Here is a 22113-nt window from a genome sequence, read left to right on the forward strand (position 1 = left end):
TCCATAGAAATTCAGTTAAGGTGAGACACACTCTTATTTTGTATGAGCACCTGAAACCCTAGGCTATAAGCTCATAAAATGAGATTGCATACAAGATGTTGATGGCCTAGGGGAAGTTTTGAACAACAGGGAGTCATTATCAGGATTATACTGAAAAAAATATCCATGATCTGATGTATTTTCAAACAATGTTTGCAGAAAGACCAAAGGAGTTGCAAGCTTCAGAGCCAATACCCATGAAATCCATGTAATCCATGTCTATGTTTATAACTGTGGACAAATGAGAAAACAAGAATTTTTCCCAGATGTACACGCAAGTTTTTTTGGTAGTCTCATGCCTTTGTATTTTCTTCAGCAAAAGGGCTATATATAACAGTCTGTACATTAAACTACTTGCAGAGAGCGGCATTTGAGAACAAATTACTAAGTTAATACCTTCTTTGACCTGTATCTGGTCAAGTTATATTTTAGAAACCTGTCATTACTAATATGAAGAAGAGGTTAATCTGGTAATGTGTAGTTTGAGAATGATGGATGAGTCAAGGCACACGAGCTATTTAACGCAATACCTAGCTGCGCCTTCTTATTGTAAGTCTCCAGACTGACAAGCCCAAAGAGGAGGGGTTGCAAACCTCTCAGTACTTTGTTTCAGCAATGATGAAATTTGGAGATGAATCTAGACAGCCTTAATTCCCATCACTCATGCCTTGTGTGTTTTTGGAGTGCTATTCCAACTTGGCTTAAAAGGAATCAGCCTCATGGCTCCTCACTAGCACCTTAAACCTTTTACATACCCTCTCTCATACTGACCCTTCAACTTAGAGACTAATATTGTTGAAGCTAAAGTGTGTGACTGACTCCCTTGGCAGGGGTTGGAAGACCTCAGCCTGGAGAGTTACTGTATTTGCTATCTGTAGATAAAGAAGGCCAGAATGATGCTCCTGTGCTGTCACACACACAGTTGTACCTTCCTCGTCACAAGTGACACAGCTGGTTAGCCCAACTGCCTGCTTCTCACTGCTTTTCTGAGAAGGCTTCACAACAAACTTAACCTGTGAAACTTGTAACTATCCAACTGTATTTAATTAAAACTTAAAAATTAGAAATGTTTATAAATGGGACATACTGTACCACTTTATTCCAGGTAACTTCTACTCTTGAATCACTTCTTTGCCTGAACTTCTACCTGCACTACTGACAGGAACAAACATAACTGAAAGTGCAGTTCAGAGAGCGACAGAGGGAAACACTGCCTATTTTACTCATGCCTGATACTGACAGCCTGCACATAAAATCTTAAAAGCACTCAGGCACTTCCTTTTGTGCCCACTTTTAAAGGGTTTAATGAAACATATAGAAACTGACATTTTAAACATGTAGCTTTGGATGCTATTTTGCCATGTCAGTTTATTTTTTTTTCCAAATCACATAGCAATAGTTTTCCACCTTTCTGCATCAAACTTCAGTCAAAAAATAACGAAGGCTGTTTTTGGATAATAAAATGTTTCTGTTCTTTGACCTGTTATAACAAGTGGGCAGCCAAGTATCACCACAGAAAATATGTGGCAATGATAGTTATTGAGCAAAATCTTAGTCCTCCTAGAACATAAGTCCTCCTAAAACAAACACAATTAGCAAAAAGATTAAAAACCTTTCTTAGACTGCTGCAAGATAAAAAAAAAGGCTCATTTCTTTCCAGAGACAGTAGACCTGAATACAATCCTTCTATAGGAATATATAAGGAAGCTAGTAAGCTCCTTATACTGAAACTGGTAATCCTTAAACTGGTTTGAGTGTCAATAAATGATCATTTGTATACTGCAACAGCATGCAAAGTAATGCCACACTTCTTGAAGATGTCAAAGATTCAGGACAAAGAAAGATTAGGCATTTTCTCTTGAAGTAAAATGGCTAATATATCACATTTCATGAAACTCTTCAGATTTGCTTATGAAGGAAGTGTAGGACTTGATTTTAATTTTTTGTTCTTTTTTCTCCACTGTGGGAAGTAAGGCCTTTATCCTGCCAATTGTTATGCATGCATTTAACTTGATGTACAGCATATATATCCCATAGATTCCGCAGGACTGAATGCCAAAGATAGACACATCTGTGACTGCTTACAAGACTGGAGCTAAAGAGCTTCAAAAAAGAAAATGAACAGAGATAGCTCTTGAAGTATGCAAGCAAAATAAGGGAAACAGAGATGCTTTCAGACATTGATCTAGATCCTCGCTGTATGTATTAACTCTGTGTGCTTGCAGATCCTATGCACAAAAGTTTGGGCACAGGTGGAAAAAGTAGGCTGATCTGGTTTTCCAGACAGGGATTCACTCCTAGGGATCAAGCCATGTGTTGCTGTATTATTGCAAGCAGCATTTAACACATCTTTAAATCCCTCCAGCTGAGGACTGGGGGTTCAGCACCAGCAGGAAGGAGAGTAAGAGGGAGTCCTGGGGCCGCGGAGTAACAGCAGGGGGATTTCTAGAAGTACCAGCCAACGCTTACAGCACGATTCTTTCTGGGTATATTAATCCTATCGATTTAAGTATAAGTATTTATCTTTTTCTGAGCTTCATCCTCACGTTAGTATGACAGCACTATTGTCGTTCAAACACGTAGTCGGCGGCTCTTTATTAAGTCTCCATGAATATGACACAGTAAGGGCATTCAATATTTATGTGGAGAGCACACGCATTTGCGTGTAATCCCGGGCAGTCCTGCGGCTCGGGGGCTTTGCAGCCTCCCCACTCCCGGCGCAGCCCGGCCCTCGCCCTCCGCCCGCCCCGGACGGGGCTCCCGCCGCCGCCTCAGCGACCTCCCCCGGAGCCGCCGCATGTGACACACCGGAGAAAAGCCTCCCTCGTCCCCGCGTCGCCCCCGCCTCCCGCCCCCGCCCGCTCCCCCGGGGCGCCGCCGTCACCGCCGGCAGCCGGAGCAGCCGCTGAAGCCGAGGGGCGGCGGGGCTTGCCCGCCTCTCCCCCCTTCCCATCCTTTCCTTTCCCTCGCCTCTCCCCGGTGCCTATATATAGCCGCCTCTGCTCGAGCCAGCCGGGAAATTGCTCCGTACCTGCAGGAGATAGGAAAGAGAAAATAAGAGGAGCTACTCTCCGAAGCGGACTCGCTATCAGGAAGAGGGGGACGGGCCGGGCCCGCGCCGCTGTCCGGTGCCGCCACCCCCGGTGCCGGGCGAGCCCCGCGGGGACGGGCCGACCTGCGCGGCGGCGCCCCGGGGGCGCGCATGGCTCGGGCGCTGCCGGGGCCGGGCGAGGAGCTCGACCCCGGCCCCGGCGGCTCGGGACGCAGGGAAAAGAGAGCTGCTCTCTGCGGACAGCGGCGCTAGCGGCGGGGCCGGGGCGGCAGAGCCCTCCCCCTTTGCGCCGAGGTGCGCTCGGCGGCATGTGCTGAAGTGCCCCGCGGAAGCCACACAAGTTGCCCGCCGCACGGTGGGGAGCGCCTGCCGCCTCTTGCCTGACCCCAGCCGACCTCGTCCCGTTCCCCTCCCCGAGGGCTGCTCCTTCGTGGGGCTCCCGGCGACCAGGGTGATGCGGCTCGTCGGGAAGTGAGAGACCGTGCGTCCCACGCGGGCCAAGCGCCCCCTTCCTCGCAGTCTCCCATGCTTTCGGGGCCCCCTCGGGTGGCGGCGGCCCCGCGGGAGGCGGGGGCGGCGCTGCCGTGATGGCCCTGGAGGAGAAGCGAGAGAAGCGCCCGCCCGTCACCCCCATGATGATCGAGGAGGAGGCCGCCTTGCGGAACGGCAGCCGGGGGCTGCCGCCGGGACCCTGGGCGGAGGCGGCGGGGCCAAGACCCCGCACCACGGAGCGGCACATCGCCGTGCACAAGCGCCTGGTGCTGGGCTTCGCCGTCTCCATCCTAGCGCTGCTGGCGGTGACCATGATCGCCGTGCTGCTCAGCGTCCGCTTCGAGGAGTGCGGCGCCGCCGCCGACGGTCCGCCGCGGGCCGGCGGCAACGGGAGCCTCTCGGGGGCAGCCCGGCAGCCGCCCGGTGCGGGGCAGCCCCCCGGCCGGCCGGACGAGGAAGAGACGCGGGGCGGGGAAGCGGCGGAGGAAGAGGAGGAGGAGGACGAGGACGAGGAGGAGTGGCAGCGGCGGCGGGAGCTGCCGCCCTGGGCCCGGCCGCGGCTTCCCCGGCACCTGCGGCCGCTGCACTACAACCTGATGCTGAGCGCCTTCATGGAGAACTTCACCTTCAGCGGGGAGGTGAACGTGCAGCTGGAGGTGCGTAACGCCAGCCGCTACATCGTGCTGCACGCACACCGCATGCACATCGAGGCGGTCCGCGTGGCCGAGGACAAGCTGGCCGGCGGTGTGCGGGTGGCCCGCACCTTCTTCTATCCCCAGACCCAGGTGTTCGTCGTGGTCCTCAACCGCAGCCTGGAGGTGCAGAGGAGTTACAACCTCAAGATCATCTACAACGCCCTCATCGAGAACGAGCTGTTGGGCTTCTTCCGCAGCTCCTACGTCCTCCACGGCGAGCGAAGGTAGCGAAGGGGCCGCGTCGCCTTAAACACAACTCGGTCCGAAGTTGGCGGCCCCCGCGCCGAACTTCGGGTAGGGCGGCGCTAGGACCCGGCGGCCGCGGCGCCGCCAGGCGGGCGATGCGGCGCGCCCCGCGCTGCCCGGCCCCGGCGGTCCCGCCGAAGGGTGCGGAGCTCGGCCGGCTGCTCGGGGAGGGGGCTACGGCGGGGGGAGCGGCTGGTGAGCGAAGGCCAGGCCTCGCCTCTCTCCGCCGCCTCTCTCTGGACATCTCCATAGGGCTCGGCTGGCCGGCAGGGATGCGGAGGTTCTCGAGGACCGAGAGCCCTTGCCCGCTCCGAGCCACCGGCCGGTGTCGTGAGACAGCCGGGGGAGCGGCTGGAGGGCGGCCGAGGCTGAGAGACTGCGCGGGAGCGAGCGGGGGCGGGCGGAGCTGCCTCGGGCTGCGGGGCGGTCCGGGCTGGGGCCGTGCGGGAGGCCGGGCCGGGGTCAGCCGGGGCCGCCGGCAGCGGAGCGGAGCGGCCAGCGGCTCAGGGGATGCCCCGGCGCAGCTTGGGGACGGACGGACGGACGGTGGCAAGGAGCAAACTTACAAGGGTGGCACCAGTGAAACAGACCGTCCGCTAGGTCCTTGTCAGGGCAGGCCCGGAAACAGAAAGTCCGGGTCTGTTTCACACAAAGGCTCCTTGTCCGGCTACCGTGTGCCCTCGTGTGACAGAGCCTTGTCAGGTTGTAAATAGCAGCGTGTAGGGCAGCGAGACTTCTGTTTTGCTTTTAACAAAACGGGTGAAGCAAAAACGCGGTGGGATGTGTTTTCACATAAGGTGAATACGTTTACACCTGCTGCAGCTGGGTGGCTGCAGATTTACACCCTGTGACCCGGCAAATCTTACTCGTTTGCGGGCAGAGCAAGATGCAGTCTTGATCTTTATTTCCTCGTGTACTTTGAGACCCTTGCGTCCCTATCGAGGCCCATGTTTCGGTAGACAGGGTTACTGAGGAGGGCCCCATTTGGCCAGTTACAGAGGCTTTCTTTTTAATGAAGGTGTTTTCTAATCACATTGGTGCTGTATTGGAAAAGAAAGGTGGGATGGACTTCATGATAGTTGTGGCATGGTTTATAATTTTAGAATTGGATTCTTTTTAAGCTGTCCTTTCTTAAAATATCTGTGCAGTGACAGGTTTTCTTTTCCTGAATCTTACTGTTTTACACTGTGAAAACAATCTAAGTGAGACAAAGATTTTATAGCTGGAAGAACTGGGCAAAAATATTAAGACATAAAAAGCATTCTCACCAACTCAATTAAGTCAAAAGCCCTTTTATTAAAACGTATTTTCATAACTATGATTACTGACAATTTAAAAAGCCTGATATTAGAACTGCAAGCGTTGAAATTAAGTTTTTGCAATTTGTCATCACAGTGAAATAAAAAGGAAATTTGAAAAAGCACAGTTGTAAGAAAAGATGCGGATAAAATGCCTTTTATCACGGTTGACTGAATGGTTGAGCTAATTGGGAGTTTTTACAGACATGTATTGAAATGGGCAAATCAGAAAACAAAATACTGTTAACAGCAGGGGGTATAATTCACTTTACAAATCTGAGAAGTTATTTAAGCAGTTATTATTCTCCTGTACTTTGACTTTGTGTAGGAATAATTAAATTGTCAAATAGGTGTGGCAGTGTCATTTCTGCAGAGTTACTGTACTACACTAAAGTACTGATCCCCTAGTTAAGATTTAGAAACGATCACCAACAAAGAAAAATGTCTATTCATTGTTTCCATCTTCAGGATAGTTTAAGACAGAGGGCTGAAGGTGATGGTAAAATGTTTTTCACAGTGCTCTGTGTGTAACTTTTCAGATACAAATTACTTTGTTTTTAATAGACTTAAGTATAGTCGTGGGCAAAATGCTTACCTCGTGTAAGGTAGCATTGCTATATTGAATCAGGGACATGTTTTTCCTGTAGACCAGCTCACTTATATTTCTTTCAGTATAACATTAAAAAAACTGTAGTCGTTGCATGGTTGTAATTTCAGGTGTTAAATGGAAGAAGTGTTTTTCCTTTTCAACTGTCACAGGCTTAATGACTCACTATAGTATAAAGTGAATAATACCCATCCTAAATCAGGAAACTTTTTGATCAGAGTGCTCGTACAGTAACAATTTTCATTCTGATTAATAGCCCATTTTTTAGTATGATACATATTAGCATTTTTAGTCCTCAAACATGGGCAGCTTCTGTTACAATATACAGACAGACTTTATGCTCTGGGAGACCTTGCTGTTCCAGCAGGGCTTTAATTTTTTGACATCTTTATATTCAATTAAAATACAGCAGCCTCATTGGAGTAGTACTTGCTGTAAAAGGGTCCAAGCCATCATCTTTCACTTTGGTTGTACATGAGGAGCAAATAACTCTACTGTGAGGCATCACAAACATGCTAATGCCTTCACTTATGATTTTTTCCCCTAAAGTTACTCTGGCCTTTACAGGTGAACATTGTAAATCAGCCTGAAATGTAAAAACTGTGTAAAAGTATTTTCTGACTGAAATCTTTTCTACTGTACTTGAAATATAAAAAGCAAAAGTGATACGCTACAAATTTACTTTGCATTATGTGCTAGAATTTACTGACAGTAATCTACAGAAATATAATACAGAGTTACTGTAGAGTACTGTAGGAGTATGCAGGCAAAATATAAATGAACCTCAAACTTTGGCATAAGTGAAAAGGAGGAAAAATTCTCGTATCAAACAGATAAGCCAAAGACATATTCTTTAGTCTTGTAGCAACTAAGATGTCAAAATAGATAGCTTGTTGAGGCCACGTGTCTTCCTTTAATAGACAAGATGGAATTAAAACAAGTTACTGCTGTGGGTATTCTGAGGAGACAGACTGTGAGCCTGTACTTGCAGTAGGTAAACGTGTTTGTGCCTAGAGATGTGTGTAAAGGGAAGGATGGTAAAGTTAACCTGCCCTTCACCTTTGGCATGCTGTAGAAGTCTGCTTGTTGTACTTGAGCACAGAGCGAAATAGATAAACAGAGACAATCTTACATGTCTTGCTTGTTTGTTTTCTTTAAGAGTAAATGGTTAGTTTATTTCAGCAGTTTTAAGGTTTTGTTTGTTTTGCTTTATGGCACAACAAGCAAATCGTTGTTTGATAGTAATGCACATGTTATAAATACCACTATTATTGGTAGTTGATGTATTTTTAGTATCAGATATTGACTGCCCTGTGTTTGCCCAGTTATGTCTATGGGGATGTATCTGTTGATCTGTGAAAATACAGAAGATGAAGAATTTACCAAGATTTATTAGCCTGGTGAAGGGATTTTTTCAATAGCCTAACATGTATTAAAAGATGACTGATAAGATCTCGGGGAACCAGGGTGAAGATGTGGAGAGGGGATAAGGGAAAGCTTCCTTATATAGAGAGTATCACAGTATAAACAGTATTTCCTAAGTATATGCATTTACGTGTGTGTTGGAGCTCATTAAAATTGTTAATTGCGGAGGAAAGTTCATCATTCTTGCTTTATTAATAACAGGCCAGTACAGATTTCCATGCTCACTTGAAGCTTCTGTTGATATCTGTAGCTGTTTAGAGTGTGCCTAGAATGCAGAATCAGGTCCACTTGAAATACTTTGCATATAAATTAAGTTGCTTTGCTTCATTTAATTGGCTGATTTGGCTTTGTTGCAGTAGTGCAAATCCACTGATAATATGGGAGTTTTTTGGATTAACAGTGGGATATCTGGCACCAACTTTTTACCTTAGATTGGTAAATCTTATCCAAAAGGATGGTTTTAATAATCCATGTTTTATAATGAGGCAAGAAAAGTGTGATGAATTCCTTCAATGATTATAAGCTGAAAAAGGCTTTTTATTTTAGAAAAAAGACCAATGGTAACTGCTTCGGTGGTGGAAATTTTTGAAAGTTTTTAAAAAGTCCTCCTTATTTGCAGGAGGTGATAATTCACTGGAAAACATATATCTAGTTCTATCAGGGCTATAGCAAGAAAAAGGTGTAACATTTCAATAAACTTATTTCTTCATTGCCTCTAAAAAATATGTAAAATCCAGAAAGTTCTAGAAGAAGTTAATTAGGTACTTTATTTTCCCTGTGGGCCACCTTAGTTTTTGCTCTGTCAGTGTTAGAGTATCATATTGCAGATTAGTGGTTATAGACTGATTAATAATAGGTGCCACCATTTTCATTACATCAAAGTTATCCACCCATCATTTTCCCTCAGAGGAATAACAGATGATTAGACAGTCTCTAAAATTTTGATAAATGCTTGCCTGGTATCTAAAATTGTGCAGTTATTTCCACAGATGAAGACTTGGAAGGTGAGATATGAATCAGTACCACTCAAAAAGTCTACATACATTCTACCTTCACATTTACATTGTTGGCTTGTGGCAATTTTCTCATTCTACATGCCTCCAGAAAATACTCCTACCAAACTCCATAATTCAGCTTTTTAAGTGTAACTTCTTATTTCCGCAAAAAGATCATGGGTTTTCTCCAAATGTGTAAATATAAGTCTCCATCCAGAAAGCTTCCTATTATGTACCTGGATCAAAATTTATTTAATTCCAAAGAAAACAGGTACGGATTTTATTGTCAAGCTAAAGCCTGCTCATTCTTCCCATATGTGCTCAATAATTGCTTTTACTTCCTTCAGAGGTCTTTCCATAATTTGACCCGTTAGCTGAGAACATGGATTTGCTCTCTATAATATACACCGGAAAAGAAAAGCAGATGTAGAGGAATGGTGAAATACTTTGTGCTGGTTTAATAATTTGCTTGCATTTTTGATTCTGCAAAGCTCATGGAATGCTTTCTTTGGATGTGCACAGACACAGCAGTGCTATATAGAACTGTGTCCCAGACCTACATGCAGCTGGTAGAGAAGTAATCAGCAGTGGAAAACAATGACCCTCCTTGTGTGCACTGTGTGACCGTAAGTTCTTGTGCCCAAAGAAAGGTAAAGCACCCTGGCAGTGTCTCAGGGCAGAGTGAATTCCCTGAAGGCTCTTAAATCCTGGTTTGGAGTGAGTGTGCTTGTTTTACATTGTATAACCAACAGTGGCTCACTTTTTTCCCCCATATATTGTTGAACAATCCTGCTAGAACCTGAAGTTTGATGCAAGGTGAGGGTTGATTTATTTAGCGTCTGTATGGTGTCTACAAATTTGTAGACCATTAATTTGTAACTATTGCATTGCAGTAGAGGTAGTAAGAAAATGATAAAGCAATGTTCAAACACTGTATATTTTGTACAGCTGTAGTTTTTTCCTCCTTTAAACCACAGTGGTCGAGCAGTGTCTTATTTGGTATGTCTATGAATCAAGTGCTAGGCACAGTTAGTAATCAATTTTTATTTTTGTTTTCCTCTTTTCTAGGTTTCTTGGTGTTACACAGTTTTCTCCTACTCATGCCAGAAAAGCCTTTCCTTGCTTTGACGAGCCCATCTACAAAGCCACATTCAAAATCAGCATCAGACATCAAGCAACTTACTTATCTTTGTCCAACATGCCAGTTGAAACTTCGGTTTTTGAAGAAGATGGATGGGTTACAGATCACTTTTCACAGACCCCGCTCATGTCCACCTATTACCTGGCTTGGGCAGTATGCAATTTTACATACAAAGAAACTGTCACCAAGAGTGGAGTAATTGTAAGTATTTTTAATGTATCAAATGCATTTAATTGCTTTGAAAACCCTCACTTTTTGTAAAGGGATTGTGTCAGCAAATACTTAAAATGTTTTCTTGATAAGTATTTTTATTTTAGTATTTATAAAATTTTAATGATTGTGTGTATCGAGACCTTTCCTGGAGGTTTGTCTAACATATTGGTTTGTCTTGTGCCTTTTGTAAATCGTGAGCTTAGTAGGCGTGGTTATCTTATGAGATTTTAGACTTTTAAATATGCTATTAAACTGTTAAACTACTGCTACTTTGGTTTGCTTGGCAAGTTTTTTCTTGTTTTTCCTGTAGCCTTTCCGTTGCCAGGGTTCATGAGATTATTAAAGTGGCAATACTGGTAAGGTTTCCAGTCTCCTTTCTTTGGTACTGACCTGTCCCTTGGTGTGCTTTATGCTAGCTCAGGAGGCTGATACAGTAATTTCTCTCTTAGATCTTTTTCTCAGGAGCAGGACTTAGCAACCTATCCACTTTCTGAGGTTGATGGAAGCACTAAGTTTATGGAGCTGTTTTTTTTTGCAAATGTGGCATGAGTCCAGGAGTTATGCCTTGAAAAAAAACAAGATAGGAAATCCTTTATTTATGTCAGTTTTGGTTTTGTGCACAACTATCAAGCTCAGAACTGTATAAAAAGCCAAAACATACATGAGAAATGCTGTCAACTTAATAGAATATTTCACAGCACTGTCATCTTGATTTTTCAGGTGAACATACAGAGGAAACCCTCCTGCTTAGTTACTGTGAATAACAAAACAGCTAGTTCTGGAAGTAGTGAACTAGACAAGAATTTGAGCTGTGAACCTGAGCAAAGGGGTATTTACCTTATACTTTGGCAAATGCTGTATGATTTTGTGCTGTAGCCTGGAGGCACAAGGAAGGGCTGCAGACTATTCATATCAGGAAATACCTCCTTAAACACTTTGAGCCAGCCTAAGCATTGTGCTGCAGCGTAGGAAGCTGATCCACATTCTCTGAGCCAAAGGCATTCTTGGCCTTCCTTGTGCCAGCCATCAGTTCTGTATAGCCATGTGATCTGGCTGAAAACTGACCTGAAAAGTAATGGAAAATGTAGTAAGTTTTCAGCCAAAATGGTTCACTGATCCAGCTTTTTGTGGTACTACCAGAGTCCTACTGTGGATTTGAGGCTGTGCTGATAGAAGGTAGACCCAGGACTGGCGTATCTCATGTAGGCCATCCTGAGGGGATAAAAGAAGTCTTCTTTTTCTTACTGGAACAGCTGGGTAGGACACTGTAGTGTGGTACACTGGTGTGTGCTGGTAGACCAGCAGACTGTGACACTATCTGGTACCACACAAGGACGAAGAATGACTAGGAAGTGGTTCTCCTGAGGTGCTTTAATCTGTAATGATATGGAAACTGCTGAGACATGTAATAGTCATAGGATCATCATTTGGGTTGGGAGGGACCGTAAAGATCATCTAGTTCTGAATCCCTCTGCCACAGGCAAGCACACCTTCCAGTAGACCAGGTTACTCAGAAACCACATCCAACCTGGCCTTGAGCATTTCCAGGGATGGGTCACCCACAGCTTTTCTGAGAAAACTGTTTCAGTGTCTCACCACCCTCACAGTAATGAATTTTTTCATAATCTAAACCTGTCCACTTTTGTTTTGAAACTGTTGCTCCTTGTCCTATTACTGCTATTGGCATAACCAAATATTTGAAACGTGGGGGATGGACCTCAGGACCATCAATTTGAAATATGCAACCTACTTCCTCCTTAACTCATTTTCTTACAATATTGTTTAGAGCTCCTATATCTTGTAGTCTTTTGCTGCTTGAGTATATTTGATGTCTTGAAAACAGATGTACGCTTATGTTTATAGACAACAGTTGATAACTTTCTGCTGTTCTTTGTGTTTCCCAAAACTGTTTTCAAGACTTTTGATTTACCTGGGATCTGAAGAGAAAATCCAAGTATTCTTTTGTTAGGAATTTGTGGTTACTAGAGCCTTATAGTTATGCTTGAGCCTGTTGGTTCAGCGCATGTAGGAGATACATATGTATATCCCACCAGATTGACAGTACCACTGTACAGAACTTTGTTGACAGTTATGAAAATTAGTAGGTTTATCTTCGTGGAAACTTGAGGACCAAAATCCTACATAGATTGAGATAGTCTCTTATCCCGTAAAATTGTTTGGTTGGTCTAGAGTTTTAGCTGTTGTTTTTTTTTTTTATAAAGCCCTTATCATGGAAGTATATTAATACCCATGAATATCAAAATAGTTTGCACTGGGTTAAATATATCGTGCTGTTTTTCAGTTCCATTTGGGATCTGATCATCTTTTATCATGGTTCAGTTTTGTTGAAAGAGTGTCTTTTAAGGTATGAACTCACGGCAAGTACTTCAGTTCAGAGCTGCATTCTTTCAGATGAATTGTTGAGGTAATTCATCTTTCTGAGTCTCTTGTATTTCAATGCCAGGAGTTCATGGACACCAGTGGGTGAATTTGAAATTATCTGAGTCCTTGCACACGGAATTTCAAATTTCTAAATTTCTTTCAAAGCCACTTCTTACTAAAATGTCGTTGCCCCCATATCCATGGCAGTTAAATGTATAATAAAAGTAAGTTTGCTTCTAAAAATGAATGGATTTTCATGAAAATTACCCAAACCTTCAGCTGAAGCACCTTGATAGGCTGTTTCCTATATTGGTGAATCTTTGTTTTAATTCATGGGGTGTATATTACATTTGTTAGTAGACACATAAAAGACCCCAGCTTGCATATACTTTTGCTTTTCTTTTGGCACTTCTCTGAACCTCATTTTGGATCACAAAACATTTTGGGGGAGGGGGCTGTCCTTTTAAGATTTTGATAGCAGGCTAATGATTATAATCTCACTTATTTTCCAGCTGACCAGTGCTGTGGTCAAAGATAGATAAACTCTGAGGAATAAAAGTAGCTGTGAGATGAAAAGCAGATTTTTTTTTCTCAAAACTGCTTAAAATGTCAGGTTTTCATTTTTACTCAAAGAATGCCACTGACCTCAAAATTAGTTTAAACCTAAGCATGACATTTAATACAAGTTAAGTTTTTAATAGAAAACTGCCTTTTGGAAATCTTGGGTCGCCAGTCTAGATACTTATGTGGCTACAGTGGATATAATTCTTACATGAAGATGTTTTGTTTTTTGAATGAATTGGGAAAAGGGAATTAAGACAAGCAGTTCTTTTTTAGGAGCATCCTGTAGTGGATGTAAATCACTATCACATCTGTAACTCTTTAGTCCATATGGGTCTCATCCAAATCCCTCCCAGATGAGGTAATTTAAAAGCAGAGCTGACTTTTTATATGTATTACAGGTACGTAGTATGTTACTCATATTCAGCTGGGATTACAGGAAATCACTGCCAACTGCATTTGTCTTTAGGCAGGGACTTTATTCCTGTGGAAAGGACAGTGATGCAGTCATCTATGGTGCTATGGACTCGGGAGCAGTCTAGTTCTACCAGGGTGGTGCCTGGGGTAATGCTGTTTTGAGGGAGGGGTGCCCTTGCAAGCAGGCTTAGCTGATCAGTGTATGGCTCTAGGAGTTGTACCAGATGCAGCTGGGGAAGATCATGGGATCTGTATACTGTCATATTTGCATAGTACAATAATCCAGAGAACTCCACTTACCTCCACATGCCTGCTTGCTTCAAGTCTTACGTTGCATTTCCTAATCATGCATCACATGTTCTTTGTCAGTAACTCTTACAAGTGAAATATTGCTGGTTGGATTGTATTGTATGTCGCATCATCTTTGTGTCTCTTTCATCACTGTTCTTTTTATTTGTGCTTTAAATCCACCAGGCCTTTTCCTGCTATTGTTGCTTTATTTTTTTCCCTGCTTAGATTAGTGCTTCTATTCTCCAAACCCTCTGTTTCTCATTCCTTTGTCAGGTGAACATGGAAAACTCGCTATTTCCTGCATGGCTTTTCAGTGTCTCGTAAGTTATTTTAATTCATTTTTTTCCCTGTAAATTCTTTCCCTTTTTGAATTAGTGAAAGGAGGGAGCACATAATGTATCACTGGAGATGAATGTATTGCTGGAAAAGATGTTTCCAGGAGATTCATCTTCTCCTATTCTTCCTTTTTGTTGTGGATAGGATATGGAGATAGGTATGGAAATAAAATGCCAGCTGGCAACACTGAAGTGTTTCTCTTGTCAGGGGGAGTATCTGCTAAAAACAGAAAAAAGAAAGTGTATGGAAGAAGTCAGAAGGACTTGTGGGTGCAGGGGTTAAAGAGACAAACGCAGACAGTACCAAAGTGGATGGGAATGAGCAGCTGTGAAAGAAAGTGGCTATCTAGCTGGGTGGTGGTGAGTGGGAGGGGACATGCTGAAGGAAGGCAGTACCCAAAGAGGAATTTTGCGTGGTTTCACTTTTCCTACCTACCCCTGCTTCTATTCCAAAGGAGTGGCAGCATGTTTTGCAAGACTGGCAGTGTGTGCCTGACTACAGCTGGTTCAGCTGCTCAGGGTAGGATCTCCACTGTCTGACTGAACCCAGGCATGTTCCATTTTGAAGAGACCCTTATGACCAGGTGCGTCTTGGTTTCAGCTGTATGAAATGTTACTGTAGTGCCATCAATCTGAGTACTTTGTCATGATGCTAAGACCCTAAGGGTAAGAAAGATCTGATGATAAGAGTTATACCAGAAGAAAGTCAACCCTTATTGCACTGCTTTTTGTTTTGGTATTACTTTATCTAGGATGTAATTAATGTTCACATGCTTTACAGTGCATTTGTCTTACTCTGGCCAATGAGGAGAAGCTCTGATAATCCAGCTAAAGAAAAGTAAGATAATGACTGTTTCTACAGTGCTTTCTGGCTTGCAGAGAGTCTGTATGAAGGTCCTGGCACTGAATTCTCTCAGGCATGTGCTTGGAGTGCTCACTCATTTTGGCTTAATATAATTAAAAAATATATAGTGGTCTCAAAAATGGGATCCATGTAGTAATAGTTGCTTAATTCAGCACAAGTGAGAAATTATTTTTGTCCAGGAAGAGCTAGTGAACAGTCGCATAAGCAGATTTAGTTCAGAGCTGCTACATGTCCAGCAGCTCACGTTGGTTTAGTTCCCACATGGGATCATGGTTTTATTCGTGTCCTTAAGACAAGATGACTGGATGTTGTACAGTGCTTCCAGCTGGACAGCTGTGTTGGGCATTCCATGACCTGAAGTGTGATGATCAGTCTGAGGAGACTGAAGAGTTGACTTTCAGTAATAATCTAAGGAAAAGAAAAAAAACCCCATGTTGAACAGCAGAATACCTTTTTTTCCCAGTGAGTTTTGTCATTTGTTAATCCTTAGAAGAAACAAAGTATCAGTCTTGTTTAAAATAACTATGCGCTTACTATGCAGTTCAGCCAGAAGCTTTTATAAAATTATTTTTTATTTGAAAAATGGATTCATATTTTTATCTAATAGCAAGAATGACCTCAAGGCAATTTCTGTCTGCTAATGACTACCTGGGTTAAAGGCCTGAGGCTCTTCCTTAGCCTCTCTTCTGCTGATGGTAGTAACTGCCAGTAAAGTTTATCTATCAGTTATTATTTATTAGTCAATATTGAAGCAATTACACATGATATATTTTTTTTTTGGGGGGGGAGCATATTGGTTACAGCAGAATGGTTTTGCTATCAAAAGTAGAACTGGTCGTCAATTAAAATTTTCTTCCTCTGCAGCCTGAATTTAAGTCCAGCTCCAGAGTTGTGCTCTACTTTTGAAGCCCTGCAAAGTAACTTTTGTTAGCCCATCACTTACCACTGGGAGGCCACACGTTTATCTGATAAACAGGTAACAGCTAACACAGGAAGCACCGGGCGTATTTCTGAAGCCTGGAACAATGCAAACTTGTGATATTGAATCTTTGTATGTCTGTGAATCTTATAATGATGCACATTCATTTTTGCTTTTTATTATTAATGTCCCAGACTTGCCTTCTTCAGAACACCTTTCATCAAACAGTTAAAAATAAGATGTGTGTTAGAAAGAGAGTATTGGGAAGTATGCAGTTATGTTGAGCTAGAAAAGCACACATGGATATAGATAGGTGTGTCTGTGCTTTCTTTTGGGTGCGTGAAAATTTCTCTGTAGTAACAACAGACTAGTTCTTTAAGTGTCTTTTACTCAGCTCAGTGCTTACTCCTGTGAATTATTTAAGTGGGAAGCTGTATTTTAATCCTAAAGGAATCCAAAGAAATTGTAACTTTCTCAGATTCACCACATCAATATTTGTTTGCCCATTCTATTTCAAGTCTGTATATTGAAAATAACTTCAAGTTTATTAATTTTTAAATACTGTAGCTACAAAACATGCTACAAACAAACAAAAACCTATGTGATCAGCATCCATGCTAAACTGAATATGCCAGGGAATTTGTTAAAAACATAAATTGCAAACTTGCAATCCATTGTTATTGATTTCTGGTTGAATTTGCAAGTCGAATGCACTAGGAAAACGCTGTACATTTATTGTGCTTACTCCTTTAAAAATTGCTCTCTGTCAGCACTTGTAGTACATGCTGTATTTAAATGTGATATTTGTTTTACTAATGTCAGTGCCCAGGTGCACTCTGCAAATAATGCTATTGAATTGAAAGACTTGAGCTTGGAAGCATTGTTTTGTTTTTTGGCTAGGAAGATCACCTGTGAGTATCTGGGGACAGTGGTGTACTTCATATATAGTGGCAAGGAGACTGTCAAAATGCACAAATCAATTTCTTAATTTATGGCTATTTTGTAGGTTTATGGCTTGCCTGCATTACGGTGAGGAAAGAGAGGCAGCACATGTATCCTGGCCTGATGGTTGTCAGAACAGCTTCCTAATTGTAATTCTGTACATTCAAGACCAGTGCAGCCTGTAGCTGCTTCATCTGGGGTCTCTGTTGGCTAATGAAAGAAAAGAAGGGCCTGAGAGTATTTCCCACTCCTTTCCTATCATTTGCCCAGAGGAGAGTAGAGTGAAGTGTGTGCAGTTCCTCCTACTTCCCACATTACAAGCAAGGAAAGGAGGGAGATGTAAGAGAAGAGACTCTTATTTGCCTTCCCTTTCATGTGCTAATGAGCATATGCTTTAGTAGTATGTGCTGTGACATTGCAACTCATTGTCAAGACTGAACACTCGAGCTGCACTCTGCTTTTTGTACTATGTTATTTCATGTCTCCTTATGCTTCTTATGTTGTGCTGTCATATTTGACTTTATTAAGTCTTACTTGTCTGTCCTTGACATCAACATGAATTCTGCTTTCTGACATCCAAGGAAGTAGTAAGGGTCTATTAGCATCTTTCTGTAAGAGTCATGCTCTTGCTATAAAAGCAAAAATGATGTACAAAATAATCTGTACCAGGTATCTCACTCCACAGCAATGTAAAGGTGAGCACATTGCTGCACTGGCTTGAACATCTGTCAGTCAAGCCAGTACTTTCCTGAATATCTGCTGTAGTAACTGTCCGCTATGCAGTGAAAATGTATTGCAGACTTGACATATAGTTAAGTGACAGATACAGTATTTGTTGATGGAGGGGAGTGATGTGTGCTTTTATTTATTTATAGACCAGTGTCTCCTCCATGGTTTAGGTAAATTTTAATTGTATTTTTCTTACAGGAGCAAGAAACTTAGCCTGTTTGTTCCTGGTTTTTATAGCCAGTGGTGGGAAAGTAACCATTCATTTTGAAGATTCATGCCTGTTGCCAGTCCAAGCCTTTCTTTCTGGGGACTGGCAGTCAAGTGTCTGTAGTGTTCACCTCTTAGGCTTGCCTTCGCCTGTTCTTTTCATCTTGGGAAACGTGCACAAATGCCACCTTAGTTTTGCCTTTGTCCCAGTATTTTTTGCTACCTGGAGGTTTATGGTATTTACCCCCATTTTTACTAGTAGAATGCCTAGTTGATTTGATTTTGTTCTAAGGTATTGTAGGGTTGACAGAACTCTTTTGCTCATTCTGGTGGGGTGCTTTCACACTTCGGGTACCTTTTTTGAAAGTTTTTTTTAAAATCAGGTACTGGAATAGAATGAGAAGGTGGAGAGCAGTGCTACAGAAAGAGACTTGGGGGTCCTGGTCTATGGGAAATTGCACACAGGTCGGCAGTGCCCTGGCAGCCAGGAATGGCCAACCATATCCTGGGGTGCATCAGGCACAGCATCACAGCTGGGCAAGGGAGGGGATTGTCCTGCTCTGCTCTGGGCTGGGGCAGCCTCACCTCAAATCGTGGAGGCAGTTTTGGGTGCCACAATATGAAAAAAAAATATTAAACTATTACAGAGAGTCTAAAGAAGAGCCATGAGGATGATGAAGGGCCCTGAGGGGAAGCCTTGTGAGGAGTGGCTGAGGTCACTTGGTCTGTTCAGTCTGGAGGAGACTGAGGGGAGACCTCCTTGTGTCCTCAACATTATCGTGAGGGGAAACAGAGGGGCAGGTACCAATTTCTTCACTCTTGTGACCAGTGACAGGAGTCGAGGAAATGGCAAGAAGCTGAGTCAGGGAGATTTAGGTTGGATATCTGGAAAAGGTTTTTCCCCCAGAGTGTGCTTGAACCACTGAACAGGCTCCACAGGGAAGTGGTCACAGCACCAAACCTGTCAGAGTTCAAGAAGCGTTTGGACAATGCTTTCAGGCGCATGAAGTGATTCTTGGGGATGGTGCTGTGCAGGGCCAGGAGTTGGACTCAATGTTCCTGATGGATCCTTTCCAACTCGGCATATTTTGTGAATCTGGCTTGACACGTGGCTGCATCCCTTGGCACGCCTCTCATGCACTTGTCCCCTAGGTGGGGACAGGTGCCAGAGAACCAGCTCTGTTGGCCTGGTTCCACTGAATGGTACCCCTAGGAGATCTGCTGCTGCTCCTGCGTGGCAGCGTTCTGGCTGCTGCATGCTGTTGAGACCTAGCAAGAGCAGTTAGAAATGAGAACTGAGCATGTTATCTTTGTATTTGGAACAGCATGATTTGAAAGCAGATTATGTTTCTCTTTGAAGGGTAAATGACCTAAAGTTTATTAGAAAAAGTTATCCCACAGTGGATTATCATAAAAAATGTTGAGCAATGCATTTTGTTTCACAACATGCAGTGGTGCTATGTGGCGATGTGGGACAGAGCAAGAAGACTAATATTTTATTTATTTGAAACAACTGCATGAGGGAGAGGCTACAAAGTAGAAGGTGCTTATTAGCATTTGCCTCTGGGGATACCCACACTTTATTCCCCCTCACCTCCCTTTTCCCAAGCATGATGATAGTTCGGTAGTCACAGTAGCTTGGAACCTCAGTTAAGGGTTCTTATCCTCAGGATGGCAAGTAGTATCTCAGTTAATAAAGGTAAAAGGAAATAAAAGGTGGAGGAGGAAGAAGGGAAATGGATTCCTACAGAATAATTTCAAAGAAAGTATACCTCCTGAATAATTTGCATACCATATGTGTTTCTTGTAGCTCTTCAATCCCCTGGCTAAATAAATCATGGACCATTGTTGAACAATAATAACTCATAATAATCATGCTGCATTTTCTTTTACTGAAAAGTGTTCCTTTACATTTGAAATTTGGTAATGTTGTTGTTAAGTTCGTTGTTGCACTTTAAATACTATGGGAAAAGGGGAAACTGATTTATACCTCATGAAAATGTTTGATAGTTTTAGTTTTTCTGTCTGATAGATGGATGTCTGTTTTTCAGATAGAAGCCCAGATCTCTATGTAGGAATGCCAGTGAGTGACAATATGTACTGCTTTATTCAAAGTCATATATATGAATGCATATGCATTCATAAATACTTAGATTTTTGGCTACTGCTGCATCAGAGATGACATGGTTTTTTTTTTTCTTCCTCTCACAGGACTAAAGGAATAATTTTTCTCATTCTTCTCTCAATTTCTTACTGAAATTCTACTAACTGGATTTGGGGGATGGAAAGGGAGTGATGCCCAAACTTGCTTTTCTTCTCATCATTAAACTTTGCTTTTTATTCCTTAGCAATTCTGTATATTTAAATATTAAATACGCAGCTCTAAAGTGAAAGAACAGAGTGATCATAGGAAATTTATTTCAGTTCATAGTACTTTTAGTATACAACTGTTCAGAGGTAGTAGGATTCTGTCCTTTCTTCCTATCATGCCATGCTCAGGCTGTATTCGATCTTTATTGTGATCTCTTGTTATGACTGTAAAATGTGGAGTGGTGGTTTGTACTTGTGTTCTATTTTACTTCCTCTAGGGCTGTTGAATGTTTGTTCTTGAGCCAAGACCATTAGGTCTGAAGTGGAAATTTAGACAGTTAATATGAGCCATTCTAAAATAGCATTGCAGTCACCTGCTGACCCTGACGATCACTTTAAGAAGAGTTTTAATAAGTGGAGGATTAGGAAATAGACTTTATTAACTTTCCCACTTAAAAAGTATTACATCTCTTGTGAACAGCATAGCAATGAGTATATTAAAGTTAATATGCCCCAAGAGTGAAGAGAGATTAATCCCTTGGGGATATGTGTCTTGATGTAGAAAAAGGAAGTTTGAAACTTTTCCTTGTGTCTCTCTATTGCTTGACTTGTGATGATCCACATAAGACCTGTCATTCACAGTTGCTGAGGCAAGTACCATATAGTTTGTTTGCCAAGTGAGCTTTCATTAACTTCTGTCTACAGGGAATATGTGAGGCATACAGAGGAGTTTGGGTGGTATCTTAGAGTTAAGAATCTAGTGCAAACCTTTTCAAAACAGTGATGTGTAATAAAGCATAAAGAGGGTTTATGTGAAAGTGAAAGGGGATGAAGAGGGCCACCTCTCAGAAAACTTGGGACTCCTTGCTAAGAAACAACTTTGAAATGCTGAACTAGCTTGGAATATGAGAGCTGCTTGAGCAGCAGAAAAGTTCAGCGAAAGCATAATTTAGGTATGGAAATGAAGATAAGCAATTTGCATGGTTACAATAGGGCATATTATAACATTTGTCTTCACTACAAAATACTTTGATGAATCACACATGACTAGGAATGATTATACTACCATGAAGTATTGTGAGGATAAAAAGGATCTGTGAATCATAGTGCAGCTGGTAGTGTAGAGTTGCCTGGCTTCACAGTTCTGTTATTCAGGGTTGATGGCTAAAAAGAAATATCCTGAGTGCTGTTTTGTATGTACATTTGTGCTTTAGCAGCATTTGAAGTATTTAAATACATTTAATTATACATTCTGTTCCGTAACTGATCTCACCAGTACAATGACACCTTGCAGTACCTACATGAGGAAGTCCAGAAAAGAACAAAACTGATTTCCCAGCAGAATTTATCTTCTCCAAAAGATGCTTCCTCTCAAAGGCAAACATGATTTACTGATGCTGGGATGTTTTTGTTAAGATGAGCTGCTGTAATTTTACAAGTTGAAGTGCTTTTCCATATTTTTTGAGTTCTGTCACCTGAACTTGGACAAGCTCTGCTTTATCTAATGTCCTCTAACCACAAATTTTAATGTCCTTTTCTTTCTTTTTTGGTGGCTGCTTTGTGGCTTCTAGTCACTTCAGAGTCACCATGTTTCAGGTCCAAGGAATTGTGTGTTTTCCATTCAGCAGTCTAAGTTCAAATAATGCTGCTGAATCATAGATTGCATTTTGCCATTGTGAGTAAAGCAGTGTAGCTGAAAGCTGCTACTGAACAGACTTGTGTTGTTCCTCCCCCTCCCTTGTCTACACACTTTGCTGTATCATTTCTCTTAAATCTAGTGGTCTTTGTTTGGACAGTGAGCCTGCAATTATCCAGTGGGAAGCTAAAAAAATGTAATGACCTTTTGACTGAGCCCTCTTGTCCAATATGTGGATAGTCTATGGATCTAATTTGAAACAAGAAGGAAATGCACAACTGTCCTTTTTAGTGGTATGCTATCATAAATGTGGATA

General features: G+C 42.6%; 1 protein-coding gene across 1 annotated transcript in view; it reads left to right on the forward strand.

Moving 5' to 3' along the window:
* Nucleotides 1-3678: 3678 nt before the first annotated feature.
* Nucleotides 3679-22113, forward strand: part of TRHDE (thyrotropin releasing hormone degrading enzyme) — a 197339-nt gene continuing 178904 nt past the window's right edge. Inside the window, exons 1-2 of the mRNA XM_062491203.1 lie at nt 3679-4502; nt 9918-10191. Coding sequence (XP_062347187.1) covers nt 3679-4502; nt 9918-10191 — 1098 coding nt within the window. The remainder of the gene's footprint in view (nt 4503-9917; nt 10192-22113) is intronic.

Source organism: Cinclus cinclus, chromosome 4 (assembly GCF_963662255.1).
Source record: "Cinclus cinclus chromosome 4, bCinCin1.1, whole genome shotgun sequence".
Taxonomy (NCBI): domain Eukaryota; kingdom Metazoa; phylum Chordata; class Aves; order Passeriformes; family Cinclidae; genus Cinclus; species Cinclus cinclus.